Source organism: Zootoca vivipara, chromosome 14, assembly GCF_963506605.1.
Source record: "Zootoca vivipara chromosome 14, rZooViv1.1, whole genome shotgun sequence".
NCBI lineage: Eukaryota > Metazoa > Chordata > Lepidosauria > Squamata > Lacertidae > Zootoca > Zootoca vivipara.
The window spans coordinates 912,855-931,380 of NC_083289.1; the positions used below are offsets into that span (position 1 = coordinate 912,855).

Below are 18,526 nucleotides of genomic sequence, written 5' to 3' on the forward strand. Positions count from 1 at the left end.
GCCTGCTCAAGCGCAGGACTCCCCCCCCCCCGCTTCAGAGGCTCAGCCTTGGCCTATCAAGCCTCACACAGGTTCTTTGGGGAGGATATGGTCGGCTACTGCGAGAGCCGGATGCTGGACTCAAGGGGCTGAGCCCTGCAAAACGCCCTTCCTTGTTCCTGGTTCATGTCATCCAGGTCTGATCCACTGCACAAGGAGGAAGCAACCCATCCTGAGTGAGGCCCTCAATCCAGTGATCCGGTATTGCTCTTAGCCCAGAAGGTTTCAGACAGAGGATACCCCCAGCCTTACGGGAGATGAGGAGGATTGCGCTTTCTGCGTGCAAAGCAGATGTTTGGCCCCTGAGAAGCTGCCTTCCTTCCCCTGCCTGGCACCTCGCTGCCCTCTGGGTGGGATGAAATTAAGCCCAGCTTCTCAGGAACTCTGAAAGATGAACTGAGTCATAAAAGATGCAGGAACTGGCCTCCGCTCTCACTCAGCACATCCCAAAACACAATGATGAACTTCTTTGAAGGCTAAAGTTTCCATAAGGGAAAACCAAACACCAAACAAAGACAGATGACAGCAAGTGTGTTTGTGTGTGAGAGGGTGCACACAGGGTGAAGTCAAACCTGTACACCATTAAAAAAGATTTCAAAGTGGTTTGCAGTACTGTAATATAAACATTTATTCTTGCCATCTCATTTTTGACCACATCCAGCTTACCGAGGTTCATGGTTCTTACATTCCAGGCTCCTATGCAAAAAATTTCTTTATAGCATTGGATTTTCCTTTCGCTTCCAGGCATATCCGCAATTGAGCGACCTTTTGGCTTTGGCCCAGCTGCTTCATCAGCTCTGAATCTACTTGTCCTTGTCCTCCGCTCTTCCTCAGTAGCATGTTGGACGCCTTCCGAGCTGAGGGGCTCCTCTTCCAGCGTCATAACTTTTATATGCCTGTTGTCTTTGTCCATGGAGTTTTCTTGGCAGGGATACTGGAGTGGGTTGCCGGTTCCTGCTCCAGGTGGATCACGTTTAGTCAAAACTCTCCACTATGACCTGTCCATCTTGGATGGCCCTGCATGGCATAGCTCATAGCTTCTCTGAGTTATTCAAGCCCCTTCACCATGACAAGGCATGAAGGAGCAGAGGAACCAGAGACCAAATTGCAAACATGCACTGGATTATGGAGAAAGCTAGAGAGTTCCAGAAAAACATCAACTTCTGCTTCATTGACTATGCAAAAGCATTTGACTGTGTCGACCACAGCAAACTATGGCAAGTTCTTAAAGAAATGGGTGTGCCTGATCACCTCATCTGTCTCCTGAGAAATCTCTATGTGGGACAAGAAGCTACAGTTAGAACTGGATATGGAACAACGGATTGGTTCAAAATTGGGAAAGGAGTACGACAAGGCTGTATATTGTCTCCCTGCTTATTTAACTTATATGCAGAATTCATCATGCGAAAGGCTGGGCAGGATGAATCCCAAACTGGAATTAAGATTGCCGGAAGAAATATCAACAACCTCAGATATGCAGATGACACAACCTTGATGGGAGAAAGTGAGGAGGAATTAAAGAACCTTTTAATGAGGGTGAAAGAGGAGAGCGCAAAATATGGTCTGAAGCTCAACATCAAAAAAACCAAGATCATGGCCACTGGTCCCATCACCTCCTGGCAAATAGAAGGGGAAGAAATGGAGGCAGTGAGAGATTTTACATTCTTGGGTTCCATGATCACTGCAGGTGGTGACAGCAGTCATGAATTAAAAGACACCTCTTTCTTGGGAGAAAAGCAATGACACACCTAGACAGCATCTTAAAAAGCAGAGACATCACCTTGCTGACAAAGATCTGTATAGTTAAAGCTATGGTCCGTATAGTTAAAGCTATGGAAGTGAGAGCTGGACCATAAAGAAGGCTGATCACCAAAAAATTGATGCTTTTGAATTATGGTGCCGGAGGAGACTCTTGAGAGTCCCATGGACTGCAAGAAGATCAAACCTCTCCATTCTGAAGGAAATCAGCCCTGAGTGCTCACTGGAAGGACAGATCGTGAAGCTGAGGCTCCAATACTTTGGTCACCTCATGAGAAGAGAAGACTCCCTGGAAAAGACCCTGATGTTGAGAAAGATTGAGGGCACAAGGAGAAGGGGACGACAGAGGACGAAATGGTTGGACAGTGTTCTCGAAGCTACGAACATGAGTTTGACCAAACTGCGGGAGGCAGTGCAAGACAGGAGTGCCTGGCATGCTCTGGTCCATGGGGTCACGAAGAGTCGGACACGACTAAACAACAACAACAAATATAAACATAAAATAATACAATACAATCATACAGTTAAAAGCAAACATCAATTAACTATTGTGGAAGGATGCATTTGTAATTCTCTGCATGGGCATGGCAGAATAAAAAAGTTTTCAGCAGGCATTTTAAAGTTAGCACAGAAAGCACCTACTGAATCTCTAGTAGCAGAGAGTTCCACAGGACTGGGCCAGTGACACTAAAGGCTCAGTTTCTTGATGTTGTCAAAGGAGCCTCACCAACTTGGGAAATGACCCGAGAAGCTCCTGCAGATGTCCTCAGCGACTGAAGTGGGGTATCAGTCTGCATCCTGTTGGGCTTCCCACTTGCAGCATCCAGGGAAGAGCTAAACTGTGCCAGGATTAGCAAGTTCACAAATGTACACACAGAAACATATACAGTATCCAAATTAAATGCACTTCTTCGGTGCCTTGATTTAAATGGTTTTACTTGGAGTATGTCGTCGTTTAGGGGAAGGAAAACTCTGGCCCTCTTGATGTTGTTGGAGTCCAGTGTCCATCCGCCTCTGCCTGCATGTCCACTGCTTAGGGACAAGAGGAGTTGGGGTCTGACAGCATTGGGAGGAGAGCAGGTTGCCTCCCCCCCCCCCGACTAAATTGGCTACCACTCATATATTTTGTGGGGATTGCCCTCTTTCTTTCTCCTAAGAAAAATAAGATATGAATTGATTTGTTAATAAGACAATACTTATGCCTTCAGGAAATCACAGCAACTGACATTAAGGGCAGATCACAACTGTACACCCAACAGGCAGTTAAACCATATGATCCCCACCCCAATAATCTCGAGAACTGTCCTTGGTTAAGAGTGCTGAGATTTGTAGCTCTGCGAGGGAAACATGTGACTTTCTCCAAAGAATCCTGGGAACCATAGGTTCCCTCGGCAGCATTTCCTTTTTTGTGGGGTTTTTACCTCGAGGGCTGCAGACACACCACCCTTGCCTTGACAAACTACAGTTCCCAGGATTCATTTTTGGGAGTGGGTGGCGGGCATAGCTGCCAAGTTATCCCTTTTTTAAAGGGAAATTCCCTTATGCTGAATAGGCTTCCTCATGAGAAAAGGGAAAACTTGGCAGCTATGGTGGCGGGGCATGTACTAGAAGTGCGTGAAGCTACAAAACATGCAGTGTTTGGAAATAAAGCAGGACGCTGGCTGTCTCCCAAACCTTTTCAGGAGCCAGTATTATTATTATTTAATTATTTTGAATATCAAGAAACAGAACAGACTTAGACAAGGAACACAAATCTTAGCGGTTGCGCAGAAAAGAAAGGAAAAGAGTGGCTGATGGTTGCAGTTTTGGCTGTTCCCAGGAAGGCAATGAAATGAAAGTGTCTGTCCTTGATGGAGGGTGAGAACCACGTTTGATGGTCTTAGCAAAGTCAGTGCAAAAGGATATGGAAAGTGACCCCCCCCCCAATACTGTAGTCTTTTTTTGTTTTGTTGATTCGTCCATCAGCAGAAGCGCGCTGCCCCACCCGGGTCAAGAGTTGCATTTGGAAATACGAGGGGTTGTTTGGGGACCCAGTGGGGCGACGCTCCAGAGATTTGATTGCTTGCAAAAGCTCTTTCTGCACGGAGCCCCCGCGCGCCCCGGGGCCGCCAGCAGCCCAACGGCATCTCCGGCAAGCAGCAAGCGGCCTCCTGCTCACCAGGTGGCGGCAGAGGAGACTTCCCCGCCCTCCTCCACGGCCTCCTGGCGGCGCGTCATCGTCTGTGTCACCAGGAGGCGCCGGAAGTGCTGCGGGGAGCCTTGGAGACGGATTGAACTATCGCTATATCCATCGAGACAAATATATCTCTAAATTGGACGCAGGTACTGCGTGGGGGTCGCGCGGGGAAGGCGAGGGAGGGGCGGCCGTGGGGGGCGGGGTTTGCTAGGCCGCGTTTCCATAGCACCGTCCCTTTCGCTTCCCTCGGGAGCTTCCGAGGGTGGGCCTCTTGCCCGGGGAGGCGCTGGCGCTGGCTGCGGTCCCCCTGACCGGCGCCGACTCCTTGGGCTGCTGCCTCGTGCGCCGTGGTGCAAACTTTTGGCCATTGGCTGGGATCCAAAGCCGAGGGGAAAGGCCTCCCCTTCCTTCCGCCCCTCGGGGACAGGGCGACCTCCGATGCTGCTGCTGCTGCTGCTGTTATTTTTATATTTCTTTAGACTCCCCTTTTTTCCATGACTGGAACTCCAGGCGGCTTACAGATAAAATAGAAGCAGCTGAAAATAAAGAGGGGTGGTGGGAAGAGCCATTAAAAATTAATAAAATTGAAGCTATCTATCTATCTATCTATCTGATATATGAAAACATATATAAATATATAAAATATATAAAAACATCACAGCACCAACCTTTGAGGACTGGGAAATCGTGACCTTGTGAATTTATGGCAGAGGTGAAATTAGAACATTTAGCTTGTTTTTTTGCTCTCTACAGTGTTTGTTATTTTATTGCTTTCCTTGTAACTTGATCTTATGCACATTTATTTCTTCACTGGGAATGTTTCTACCTTGGTTTGACTACCCCTCTTTCCTTCCTCAGACCATTTCTGTGTGTCCTCAGTTTGTATGAAGAAATGACTACGCAAGTAAGTGTATCAGAGCCACAACTTTTAATTTTACGATTTAAATTTTATTACTTTATAACAGGGATATTCCTTTTTCTCCCCTAGTACAGTATTCTCTTCAAGCAAGAACAAGGTGAGGAAATGATCCTACTTTGTTAGGCTGCTGAATGAAAAGATAACAACAGGGCAACTGACTTCGGGTTTGGTGGGTGTGCACATCAGTAAACGAGGGGAATTAAGACTAAGAGAGCTGAGTGGGGGTGCTTGTGTAATCTCACTATGCAAGTTGTACAAGCGACAATAAAGTATTTCAATATTCAATATTAACAAAAAGCTGGCAATTTGAATGTATGCGAAAGGGATAGACCTTTAACATAATTCATGAATTCCATCTTAACTGTTCAAAGAAAGTACGGTAAGAATGAATTTATGAAAGAAATGTTCTAGTTGTCATGATTCCTGGTATGTTTGAAATATGAAGACACAAAATTAAGGATCAGAAATAGGAAAAGTGTGAAAAATGAATCCAATTTGTATCCAGCTGTCATAATTTCTGATACCATAGGGATAGGGAACCTTTGGCCCATCACATGTTGTTGGGCTCCAATTCCCTTCAGTCCTAGTCATCATGGTCGCTGGTCAGGATGATGGGATTTATCGTCTCTAGGTTGGAGACAACTTCCTAAATAAAAGAGGGCAAACTCTGCTGTTCAAGAGGACATGATTAGATCTAATGGGCTTAAATTGCAGGAGAGTAGATTTTGGTTGTACTGTAGGAGAAGCATCTTGAGAACGAGCAGTTTGACAATGGAATCAGTTTCCTAGAGCAATGGTAATGTGTCAGACCCAATCACTTTGGATATGGAGCCAGATAGTATGTTATTCCATCCACCCCAACCCACCTGACTGGCTGAGTAAAACAAACTACTTCTAAAATTGTGTTTTTTTAGTCCAGAGCGGGCTAATTGATATTAAGGCAGAATCAATACTATCTGTGACACCTTGCTGTTATCCAGTGAAACTTAAGATAACCCCAGCTGTTAAACTTCATTCCTTTTTGGAATCATCTTGCATTCATCTTTCAATCAGTTATTTTCTTTCCCAGCGCATGATGACGCCATCTGGTCAGTGGCCTGGGGGAAGAATAGAAACGATGGCTCAGAAACAGTCATCTCAGGCTCTTTGGATGACATGGTGAAAGTCTGGAAATGGTGAGTTCCAAGAAAGAAAGAAAGAAAGAAAGAAAGAAAGAAAGAAAGAAAGAAAGAAAGAAAGAAAGAAAGAAAGAAAGAAAGAAAGAAAGAGAATTGGCTAAACTGAATTCTAGAGAAGCCAGGAGCATGATGTAAACATGTGTGGTCTGTTTGGCATCATAGCTAGTTGCTGCTGATAGAACTTCTGTGAACTTGTCTAATCCTTTTTCTTTTAGCTCTGATATAATTTGGTTTCCTGTCTAAACACACTGTAGTTCAACACAAATTCAGATTTGATTTTTAAGCTGTGCTTTGTTTTACCCAAGCAAGCCTTGCAAAAATTTGTTTTCACTGTGCTGTTAGTAACTTGTGGTTTCAAAAGTGTTGACAGTGGGTTTCAGACAAGGGTGTTTCTTTCCTGGAAATGCCAGGGATTGAATGTCAGATCCTTGCCACTGAGCTAAGGCCTTTCCCATTGATTTCCTTGGGACTTCTATGTGCATAATTATTTCATCTCCTTTTCATGCGGAAGACTGAAATTTGGGGGGGGGGACAATGGATTGTGAAAACCAAAATTAATATGGAAATGGAAAAATATGCAGAACAGAATTTCAGAATGTGGTGATAGGTGTGCCATATGAAGAAACATGTATTATTTTTAAATTTTAGTTTCCTTTTATTTTGCAAAGGAACGGAGAGAAGCTGGATCTCAAGTGGACATTAGAAGGTCATCAGCTGGGTGTAGTTTCGGTGGATATTAGTCACACGGGTACCATTGCTGCGTCAAGTTCTTTAGACGCTCACATTCGTATTTGGGACTTAGACACTGGCAAACAGATCAAGTCAATAGATGCTGGACCTGGTAAATATTCCCCAAAAGATTATTCTTGAGAATTTAGCATCACTAATCCTGACTCACCTTATTGGATTGTTTGTAAGGATTACAAGCTCCATCTGGTACGCAGGCTGAGACCCTACCTGCCTGTGGACTATTGAGCCAGAGTGGTGCATGCTTCAGTTATCTCCCGCTTGGACTACTGCAATGTGCTCTACGTGGGGCTACCTTTGAAGGTGACTCGGAAACTGCAATTAATCCAGAATGTGGCAGCTAGACTGGTGACTGGGAGTGGCCAACAAGACCATATAACACCGGTCCTGAAAGACCAACATTGGTTCCCAGTACATTTCAGAGCAGAATTCAAAGTGTTGGTGCTGACCTTTAAAGCCCTAAATGGCCTCGGTCCTGTATCCCTGTCTCCTTCTGCCCGGACACTGAGGTCCAGCTCTGAGGGCCTTCTGGTGGTTCCCTCACTGCGAGAAGTGAGGTTATAGGGAACTAGGCAGAGGGCCGTCTTGGTAGTGGTGCCCGCCCTGTGGAACGCCCTCCCGTCAGATGCCAAGAAAATAAGCTACAGTGGTACCTCTAGTTGCGTGCATCTCTGGATACGTATCTTAGGGTTATGCCACGCACACATGCACAGAAGCGCTCTACTGCGCTGCACGCATGCGCAGAACAGGCACTTCGGTTGTGAAAACCCCGGGATCCGACTGGAGCTCCGGAACGGATCCTGTCTGCAACTGGAGGTACCATTGTATCTTACTTTTAAAAGGCATCCGAAGGCAACCCTGTTTAGGGAAGTTTTTAATGTTTAATGCTGTATTGTGTTTTTAATATTTCGTTGGGAGCCGCCCAGAGTGGCTGGGGAAACCCAGCCAGATGGGCGGGGTATAAATAATATATTGTTGTTGTTGCTGTTGTTAAATAATCAATATAAATCAGGGGTGGCCAACTTCCAAGAGATAGAGATCTACTCACAGAGCTAAAAACTAGCAGTGATCTACCCCCTTTTTGGGGTTCAGGTCAAAGTTGATGAGCTTTTTTGCCTTCTTTTAGGAAGAAGGCCCATTTTTGGGGGGTTCAGGTTGAAATTGTTGAACTTTTTTTAGGGAGGGGAAAGCCACGTGTTTTAGGAGTCCAGGGCAAAAATGTTGAGCTTTTTGGGTGGAACCAAACTTGTTGAGCTTCTTGGGGGGCTCCAGTGATCTACCACAGATGTCCAGTGATCTACCGGTAGATCATGATCTACCTGTTGGACGTGCCTGATATAAATCATTTTGAATGATTCAAACCATTACACAAATATCATTCTCAACATCATCACCAGGATATTAACCACAATAGCATAATGGCTCGCAGTGGGATGCACCTTCTAATACGTGCTTTCATGCACAGCTAGTCATACATCAACATCGCCATGCACTTATAAGAAAAGTTCAATCAGTGTTGGATATTTAATCTGGAGTTTAGAGCACTAACCTTTCCCTCATTCTCCTCTCACAGTGGATGCCTGGTCACTCGCTTTTTCGCCTGACTCCCAATATGTTGCAACAGGAAGCCACATAGGGAAGGTGAACATTTTTGGTGTCGAGACTGGGAAAAAAGAATATTCCTTGGATACAAGAGGCAAATTCATCCTGAGTATTGCATATGTAAGAATCCTGTCTGTTACGTTTGGTGCAATCTCTTTTACTATCTCCACCACTTACTAATTTGTCCTGAATGCCCTGTGTTTTGCTAGCATTTAAAAGTGGTGCCAAGGGAGAGGTGGCCTCAGACCTCCACTGTGCTAGGTCATTAATGGTTTCAAAATGCTGATCAACAAGAGCTGCTTCAGAAGATTTTCAAATCCAGTACCTCTTACTCTGTTTTTCTTCTTCACAAGGCTGTGTGTGCAAATCTAAACCAGATAAAATGCTATGCCTTCACATTATATGGGGCCCACAGTAATTAAGAAATTGTATGGGTGCCCAGAGACATTAAAACACAAGCCAAATAAATTTAACGTGACAAGAATATAACTGTGTACTTGTCAAAGATCAGTGTTTGTTTTTTCATGGTATTTATAGGTGTGTCCCCACTAGCTGATGATCCTAGAATATGTTCTGGTGGGGAGCTTCTGTCTTGCCGGCCAGACATTGCCCACCAAAGGCTTTAAGCTGGCCAAAGCCATTTCCCCCAATTCCTGATTCAAGGGCTTTGCATGGAACCCCAACTGAAACAGAAGGGGGGGAGAGAACCTTCCTTTTAACAGCACCTTGCACATTATGTCATTTTGATGTCGTGTTATTGGCGTATGGGTAGCCCAGTGAGGCTGATCTTGATAAGGATCTGGCCCATACCACCAAAAAGGTTCACCACCCTTATGATACAGCCTGAAATCAGCAGCTGCCACATTTTATGACCCAGACCAATTGGTGCCCTTTATTAGGGATCCACCTCTGGGTTTTCTTGCAGGAAAATCAGAGCCTTGTTGAAGTGAGACTGATACCCCCTGATGGAGTGTATCTGGTGCTGTGCAGACTTGCCTAATGCTGCCAAGCTAGCCCCAGGCAGGATGATTTGTAAGAGACCTGCAATGTCAAGCTGCAGCTTGAAGCCTTTCCCATCATTGGATCTGCTTGATATACCCACAGGTATATTTAATCTTCACAGCATAGTAATGCACTCGAGCAGAGAGGGCTGCCTTTCTCAGAAAGAAATTGGCTGATGTTGGCGAGGCTTAGGTATAGTTGACGTTTTCTGGCTTCCATAACCTCTGGTCTGAATCCCTGTTGCTGTGAACAGCTACTGGGGAGAGTGCTGCTGCTCTCGGGCTTCCCATAGGCACCTGATGGGCCATTGTCAGAGCAAGACTGTGGCCTGATGCAACTGTGCTCTTTTGACATAATGGTCTTATAACTTGACCACAGTATTCAAGGCATTAGTGACTTCAAGGTTGGATTACTGCAAATAACGGGGGGGGGGGTCCTTGCCATTGGTTTGGATACTGCAGTTGTTGAGAGCAGTATATTATGGCTCAAGATTTGCACTGGGTGCCAGTTTGTTACTCAGACAAGTTCAAGGTTTACTCTTATTACATAAAGCTGTTGAGAACTTCAGACCAGTTTACATGAAAGATCACCTTACCCCATACTGTACATGCGTACTTGACCACTTTGATCTGTGGAACTTGCACTTTTACAAAATGCTGCATAATGTTCATTCCTCATCTGTTTGGACTCAATCCAATCTATGCTTTGGAGCAACCTTCCTAACATTAACACAGGCAGGCATCTTTTCTAGGCTGTTCTAGATGCTTTCAAAAACTTTTCATTTCAGCTTAGTGGTGGTGGTTTTGATTAGGTGCTCTATAAATTTCTCTAAATAGAATATGTTTTCCCTTTATGCCTGCATGCACTTGGGGATGGAGGAAGATAGCATTTTTTTTAAAAAAATAGCACAATTCTCTGTTATTTGCAGAGCCCAGATGGAAAATATCTTGCCAGTGGAGCTATAGATGGAATTATCAATATCTTTGATATTGCAACTGGAAAACTTCTTCACACGTTGGAAGGTAAGGCTTGGAATGTTTGCAACAGATTGCTCTCCATCTCTGGGAAGTGGTCCGAAGCCTCCAAATACAGAGGCTGTGCTTTGCTTTCCTGCTTCGTTTTCAGGTTCCCAGCAGAGCTGCTCCTGCCCATGCATCCAGAAGCAGTTCAGGAAAGGAACTAGTCAAACAGGCTTGCAGGGGAAGGGGCAGTACAAGATGTGATATATTTAGGCCTTCATGGATGAAAGTGGGATTCTTTTATATTTCAGGGCACGCTATGCCAATCCGTTCCTTGACATTCTCCCCAGACTCCCAGTTACTTGTCACAGCTTCAGATGATGGCTACATCAAGATTTATGACGTGTAAGTGCTCATCCTCTCTTTGTCCATAGGAAGGCAATGTCTCTCAAAACTGATCCAGTGGTAATGTAATGGTAAAATCTATCTTTTGGAGATAAAAAAAATCAATTTCCCCTTTCTACTTCCTTGTATCTCCTCTTAACTGCTCCTCAGTTTTCCAAACCAACAGGAAAGAGGTACTTTGCTTCCTTCCTTGCCTGAGAGCATGTCCTGCAGAGCTTGTTGGGACTCCAATTCCTGTGTCAGCGCCAGCCTGCAAGGCCAATGGTCAGGCCTGGTGGGAGTTGTAATCCAACAACATCCGGAAGGCAGCAGGATGAGGAAGGCTGCCTAAATCAGTTATGTCAGGGACAACCTTTGGCTTTCATAGAAAAGAGCAAACAGCCCCAGAAGATATTGCCAAGCCTAATCTAGTGTTATCAGTTTCTTACAGTGGCCAACAGAGTTAGAAACTCAGCTATACAAACTAGGCATCACATGGCACCTTGAGCCTGGGTTATGGTCACAACAATGGAAAGTCTAGACACACACACCCAGATTACAAAGCTGGAAATGAATTGTGTATATCATCAGCAGAATAAAATTTAACAGTGGTGGTTCCCCACCTTTTTGCTGCTCTTTTGATTCCTTTGGGTTATTCCAGGTGTCTTTTGTGGCATTTTGAACAATTGAAGCAATTAACCATTCTAAAAAGAAAGCATCAAAAATAAAATGAGCACCCCAGACCATACCTTTGTGTTTTGGGCAAATAAATCCAGAGTAACTACCATTTCCTGATTCTGTACTAAACAACGACACATATTACAGGCCTACGCAACTGATGGCAGAGATGCCCAATGCGTGCATGTGCATTTATTGCTTGCTTGCATTTATATCTAGCTTTTTAATCCAATGAATTAGTTTACAATTGAGACAAACAATTATAAGTGAACCAGAACATCATCAGAAAAACTACCAAATAAAACAAGTATCAACAGAATCAAAATGGAAGCAGGCCATTCTTCAGTTTGTTAGATGGAAATGGCAAGGAAATCTGCATGCTTCCCATGGCTTCCTCCACTAAAGAAAGGCTGTGTTAAGTTTTTGCCTACAAAGCTGGCCAGTCCAGATTTAGGGTACAGAAAAGTCCAAAAGAAAGAAAGAAAAAGGAAATAGGCCATCACCATAAAAGGGTAGGGTAGGTTTAGTGGCCTAGATTTCAAAGAAAATGGGAAGTATCCTACAAGTGTTGGGGAGGTGGGGGGGGGGGGGAAAGGGGCCATTGCATTTTTTTTTCTGACCTGAACAATTTCTGTCAAAATATTCATTTAGAACTAAATTAAAATCTCCCCCCCGAATGTTTGACCTTTAAAAAAAAAACATTTCCAGCTCCGTCAATGTTTTTTTCCAAAAAATCTTCTTGTTGGTTGTTTGGTGCATAAAGATTACCTATAGTCAGCCATTGGTCTTGCAGTGATAAACAAGTAACGTCCATCAGGATCAAAGGGTTTGTTCAGGTTTAAATTCTGATTTATCTGCAACCCATATTGTTACCCCACGAGCCTTAGATGTTCCCTGAGAGGCAAACCACTGTCCCACAGAGGAAGGGAGGGGAGACGTACTCATTGTAGCCCCCCTCTTCCTCTGGTGAGTCTCCTGGACCAGAATCAAGTCCGTCTAGAGGGGTTGGGAGCTGGGGGCACTGTCATACAGTGGTTCCGCTCCTTCCTCCTAGGCTGTGTTCAGAAAGTGGTGGTGGGGGATGGGTGTTCAGACCCCTGCACTCTCACTTATGGGGTGCCTCAGGGTTCTGTCCTCTCCCCCATGCTTTTCAACATCTACATGCAGCCGCTGGGAGAGATCATCAGGGGGTTTGGGCTTGGTGTTCATCAGTATGCGGATGATACCCAGCTCTACTTCTCTTTCAAATCAGAACCAGTGAAGGCAGTGAAGGTCCTGTGTGAGTGCCTGGAGGCGGTTGGAGGATGGATGGCGGCTAACAGATTGAGGTTGAATCCTGACGAGACAGAAGTACAGTACTGTTGTGGGGGGCAGAAGGCAGGCAGGTATGGTCCCGAATGGGGTAACTGTGCCCCTGAAGGACCAGGTGCGCAGCCTGGGAGTCATTCTGGACTTACAGCTGTCCATGGAGGCACAGGTCAATTCTGTGTCCAGGGCAGCTGTCTATCAGCTCCATCTGGTACGCAGGCTGAGACCCTACCTGACCGCGGACTGTCTCGCCAGAGTGGTGCATGCTCTGGTTACCCTGTTTCTCATATTTTAAGGCATCCCCATAAAATAAGCCATAGCAGGATTTTTAAGCATTCAAGGAATATAAGCCATACCCCGAAAATAAGACATAGTGATAGGCGCAGCAGCAATGCCGACCACAGCAGCAGGAGGAGGAAAAAAATAAGACATCCCTTGAAAATAAGCCATAGTGTGTTTTTTTGAGGAAAAAATAAATATAAGACGTGTCTTATAATATGAGAAACACGGTATCTCCCGCTTGGACTATTGCAATGCGCTCTACGTGGGGCTACCTTTGAAGGTGACCCGGAAACTACAACTACGTAGTTGCAATTACACAGCAATACACTACAAACTAGTTGCAATTAGTTGCAATACACAGCAACAAGACATAATTGCTCACAATCAGCCCATTCTCTGTTGCAGGAGGTGCCCGGTGCCCAGTTAGTGTCAAACACTGGTGGCCACCAGTGGGTATCCATCCTGCAAGAGCAGCCTTCTAGGTCTGAATGTGGAAGTTCTACTTGGTTGACATGTCTAATAGCTACGAAAAACCTTTTCCCTTGGATTTGTTTTGTTCCCATCCGGCCATCAGCCCCTAGGAAGCTGCCTTTATACCATTGGTTCATCTAGCCCATTTCCCCCCTGCACCTTCATCCATTTGGCTTCTGCAAAGAAGCATCTTTTGGCGTTGTTTGCCCTTTTCCTTTGGAAGACAAAGGTTGAAATCAATGTGACTGATAAAGGCAGCCTTCCCCAGCCTCATGCCCTAGAGCGGCTGTTGAAGCCCAGACTGAATGGCAACTAGTTAGAGATGATGGGGGTTGGAGCCAGACACCTGGAAGGCACCAGGTTGGGGAAGGTTGAATTAAGGGATAAGTCATATCCTGCTAAGTGAAGATGTTGGTTGCGTTTTCATGAAGTGTGAAACCTTTCACATGGCAGGAAAGTACGGGGTGCAGCCTAGCACATACGTTTTATTCTTTTGGAATGCTGATCTCTTGGACCTTGAATGAAGAATGCGGTAAAACGGACCCAGCACTCCCAGGTAGCCGAGAATTGCAAGGAAGATTGATAATCAGAAGCAACCATTTTTTCACAGAAGTTTGTCCACAATTGCTCCAGGTTTTCATTGAGAATCCTGATAAACATCCAAAGAAACTCAGAGGTTCCCTGGAATATTATTTTGAAAACCCTATTAAGGTGTATTTCTAAACTGGAGCCTGTTTTTGAATTCTGCAGGCAGCATGCAAACCTGGCAGGCACCCTGAGTGGCCACGCATCTTGGGTGCTAAATGTAGCATTTTGTCCTGACGACACCCATTTCGTTTCTAGGTATGTAGAATGTTGACAGGACCGGATTTGGTTGGGTTATGTGTTACATTTTCATCTTGCCCTTTCTTCATGGAACTCTACAAAGGAGTATGTCACTGGTGGGTTCTTTGTTGAGCAGCAGTTAGCCTAATTTCATGTGGGTAGCAAGGAGAGGGGGAAGTGGATGGGAAAGGAGGTGGTGCAGAGAGAGAGAGAGAGAAGTGGTGACTCACAATGGGCTTTGGCCTTTCCATGCCTGTTGCTAGTATGTGGCCCCCAGCAGAGGGAATGGTTTCCTGCTGCAGGCCTATGCTGGATTCACTCTCTTCTGCCTCCCCCCAAGCCACAGAGGTAAGTAGAGCACCCTTATAAGGTAGGCTAGGCTGAGATAGACTCTGGTCCCTCGTCATCCGGTGAACTTCATGGCTCAGTGTGGATTTGAACTTGCCCCCTGATCCTGTGACATTACAACATCATTTATGTGGATGGGATGTGGAGAGGAAGGCCTGTTTATAAATGGAGCTTCATAGAGTAAAATTCACATAGTTGTGAAAACTGGGTCCATGACTGGTGAATTGATTTTCTTAATTGGGCAGAACTAGGAATTAGCAGCCTTATTTTCAAAAGGTGCCAAGTAAACTGTAGGATTGTAATTCAACTAACTTATACTCAAACTCCTTAAAATTTATGGACCTACCGTAAGTCATGGCCAGTTAATTACAATCAAGAGGTCTACTACAGTATGAGTAAAAGTTACTTGAATACAACCTATGCAACTGCTCCCCCTATTTTTAAGATGGTTTTTTCACAAATGAATATACCGTATTGGGGGGGGGGTTGCCCAGAGTTTTCCAGCTTTGGGGGGTGGGGTGGGGGTTGCCACCAATCTCTCACCCGCCTGATCAACACTCCCAATCCCCAGCAGCCACCAATCACCCCCTAATTGCCACTAAGAATCTCCTGCTCACACCTGCAACCAGTCACCCATCCCCCTCTGCCCTATCCGTGTATAAGACCCACTTAAAAATCATCTTATACATGGAAAAATATGGTATGTTGATGTTGAAAGTCTGATTAAGAGTGTAATAGAATAAATGACAAAGAATTCCTAAGGGAAAGTTCTCAAATGGGGTCTTCCGTTTCTTTACCTTGCTGATCTTGCTCTACAGAGCCTGGGTTTGCTCTACTCTGCTGCAATGTACTTTGTCAGTCTCCTTTCCTGCTCATTTCAGTGTGTGGTTTTCCCCATAAACAGCAAGGCTTTAACAGCACCCCCAAGCTCTTGCCCTTGTTCTCCTGGGTTTGTTTGCAAAACATGTGTGAGCGGAAGATAACTGTTGGTGTCATCTTCAAGCATGGCAAAATGAGGGGCATCTATTGTAGGGGTATGAGCCGTGCATAATTTTTCTGAGAGCTGCATTGAGCCACACTTGTCTTGGGGGTTTGTGCAGGACAATGGAATAGCTTGGTGTTCCCTACACTGACTGGCAGTGGCCGCCCAGGTTTTCAGGAAGGCATTACCAGCCCTTTCTGCAGATGCTGGGGACTGAACCTTCTGCACACAAGTCAGATGCCGCACCACTGAGCAAGGTTCTGCATTAGACACAGTTGCATGCTGTGGGCTCACTTTCTTGCATGCTGTTTGGTAACTGGATAGCTGCTGGTCATCAAGTGTACAGCGAGTGGAATGTGTGAACTGCATTTTGCTGCGGTGAAGGAACAGGGAAGCTTGAACTTTCAGGTGCCTTGTTGGGTCAGGCCAGCAAGTTCTGTAAGTCTGGTCTCGATTGGAAACTAAAGGGGACTGCAGTCTTGTATTGCTAAGGGCAGTTAGTTACTCTTTACTCATCTGCTTAGTTTTTGTGGCGCTGTGGGTGTAAACCACTGAGCCTTGGGCTTGCTGATTGGAAGGTCGGCAGTTCAAATCCCTGCGATGGGGCAAGCTCCCGTTGCTCAGTCCCAGCTCCTGCCAACCTAGCAGTTCGAAAGCACGTCAAAGTGCAAGTAGATAAATAGGTACTGCTCTGGCAGGAAGGTACACAGTGTTTCTGTGTTCTGCTCTGGTTTCGCCAGAAGCGGCTTAGTCATGCTGGCCACATGACCCATAAAAACTGTCTGCGGACAAACGCCGGCTCCCTTGGCCAGTAAAGCGAGATGAGCGCCGCAACCCCAGAGTCGTTTGTGACTGGACTTAATTGAGAGGGGTCCTTTACCTTTAATTAGCATGGCAGCTTCTGCTTTGTGCTGTGTCTTGCATAACACCTGGCCTGAACATGATGCATGGCAAATACACACTTCTCATGCCAGTCTTCAGATTTTCTGTAGAGGCCCTGCTCCAAGTATCTTCTTTAGTACGATGCATTCTTTTCTGGGTCCGCTCCAGGGACACATGTCTGGTGCCAACACTGGCACCTTTTTCAGTAACAGGGGAAGACCATCCTTTTTGCCCAGACAAGTCAGATGGTTGTTTTGGGTTGTTTTTTTGCATGCTATATTCTGCTTTTCTTGGGGTGGGGGTGGGGGTGTTATTCACACTTTTGTACACCAGCCTGGAACCTTTAAATGAAATATCCTAAATTAATGTGACAAAATAGTGAGTACTGTGGCTTCAGGATAGATGTGACTTGCCATTTTTTATTTCCCCAAAGAGGGAAGGGTGAGCTCAGGGTTGGAGGCTCACACCAGTAGACTGCAGAAATAGTGATTTCAGGAAGCAGATGCCATTTCCTATTGCTGGTGGGTTGGTATTAACAGGGCACAAAATTGTTGATTGTTCTTCTTTTCCAGTTCATCAGACAAAACTGTGAAAGTGTGGGATGTGCCTTCTAAGACCTGTGTTCATACTTTCTTTGATCATCAAGATCAGGTATACAGAACTTTGTGGCTGTCAGTTGTGGCAGCCTAGGGAACTTTCCTTACATTAAAACCTTTAGTTCAGGCTGCATAGAACTAGTCTTGAGAAGTTTCAAAATTTGAAGGGTTACTTCCTGCTATAATTGCAGTTTTTTTTTTTACAGAAATAGTATATAAATTTTGTTCCATAAAATAAATGTGAAGTGTGTCCAATTAGATTGTCTATCCCTGTGCTGCCTACTGAGCAGTTCTCTTAACACCTGAAACAGAAGATTTCCATCCACCACCACCCCATCCCCAAATAAAACCGGGCATTTTAATTTGAGACGATTGAACCACTCAGCTTGCCTCTGTGCAAAGTGGTAACAAGGGTGTGAGACTGAAAGTGCAATCCCATTGGCCTGCCTTTTTAGCAGAATGAGTGTGCTTTTGCTGGCAGAGAGGCCATAGCTTGGTAGCAGTATATGCCTGGCCTGCAGGTCCAATGCTTGGCATCGCCACATCAGGGAGCAAGTGATGGGTAAGCTCTGCCTCAGACTACACGTTGCTGCTACTCAATACGAGGCAGCTTCTTGTGTTTCAGTTTTACAATTGTCACTGCTCGACTCCTATCAGCCATAGTCAGGCACAGTGGAATTGTAGCCCAACATCTGAGAGCCCATTGGGTTATTTTCTTTTGTGCAGTGGGCGGTACACAGCATATATAAATTACCTTTAAAGAAAAGGACTTGTGATCATCATAATTTTTAAAATGTCTGTTATAAGCTATTGCCCAACTCTCTGCAATCAATCTTACAGATTTTTGGTTTTGTTCACAGGTCTGGGGAGTGCAATACAACGGAAATGGTTCTAAAATTGTATCAGTTGGTGATGATCAAGAAATCCATATTTATGACTGTCCAATTTAAATGTCCCTATATCAATTTGGGTGTCTAGATAATTCTGTCTTGTGTGCATCAAGAAAACCTTTAGATTTTGACAAAAATAATCAATATATATCTAAGTTTGTATGAATTTTGCTATTTATGTTTAAAAATGTATTTGTTACTTTAAATTACTTAATTTGCCAACTGGGCTACTGGGGTATCATTTCCCCCCCTATTTTGGGGTGGCAGTGCTTGTCATGGATGGCACAGGTGTAACTACAAACAAGAATAAAGACTGTGCATGTGCTCAGGGGAGCCCAGCAATTTGCAAACATTTGCAATATACAAAGAATTTCTTTCCAGCAGGGGGACCCAAGCATAAAAATCAGAAAAAGATGCTGCTTGCATGGAAGTTCCTAAACTTTAACAGCTGAATTTCTGTTGTTCCCATTCCAGAGGGATGGGGTGAGAGTTGCCCTCTT

General features: G+C 44.9%; 1 protein-coding gene across 4 annotated transcripts; it reads left to right on the plus strand.

Moving 5' to 3' along the window:
* Window positions 1-4,018: 4,018 nt before the first annotated feature.
* On the plus strand, window positions 4,019-18,248 carry SKIC8 (SKI8 subunit of superkiller complex). 4 transcript variants are annotated; one of them, XM_035137915.2, is made up of 11 exons: window positions 4,019-4,119; window positions 4,832-4,877; window positions 4,962-4,989; window positions 5,962-6,067; window positions 6,739-6,911; window positions 8,391-8,539; window positions 10,350-10,443; window positions 10,692-10,785; window positions 14,254-14,346; window positions 17,113-17,191; window positions 17,997-18,248. In XM_035137915.2, exons 2-11 carry the CDS (start codon window positions 4,866-4,868, stop codon window positions 18,084-18,086), a joined length of 918 nt encoding a protein of 305 aa, XP_034993806.1. In that variant the 5' UTR covers window positions 4,019-4,119; window positions 4,832-4,865; the 3' UTR covers window positions 18,087-18,248. The 4 variants fall into 4 exon arrangements, with proteins under 4 accessions (XP_034993806.1, XP_034993808.1, XP_060138332.1 ...); XM_060282349.1 differs by having other exon boundaries at window positions 4,034-4,119; window positions 4,967-5,061; XM_035137916.2 differs by having other exon boundaries at window positions 4,034-4,119; window positions 4,967-4,989.
* The last annotated feature ends 278 nt before the right edge of the window (window positions 18,249-18,526 follow it).

Excerpts from the sequence above, each read along its gene's own strand:
- SKIC8 (XM_035137915.2), top strand. Across the intron at positions 4,990-5,961 it reads TCTCTTCAAGCAAGAACAAG|CGCATGATGACGCCATCTGG; the intron begins GTGAGGAAATGA and ends TTTCTTTCCCAG. Across the intron at positions 8,540-10,349 it reads TCATCCTGAGTATTGCATAT|AGCCCAGATGGAAAATATCT; the intron begins GTAAGAATCCTG and ends TGTTATTTGCAG.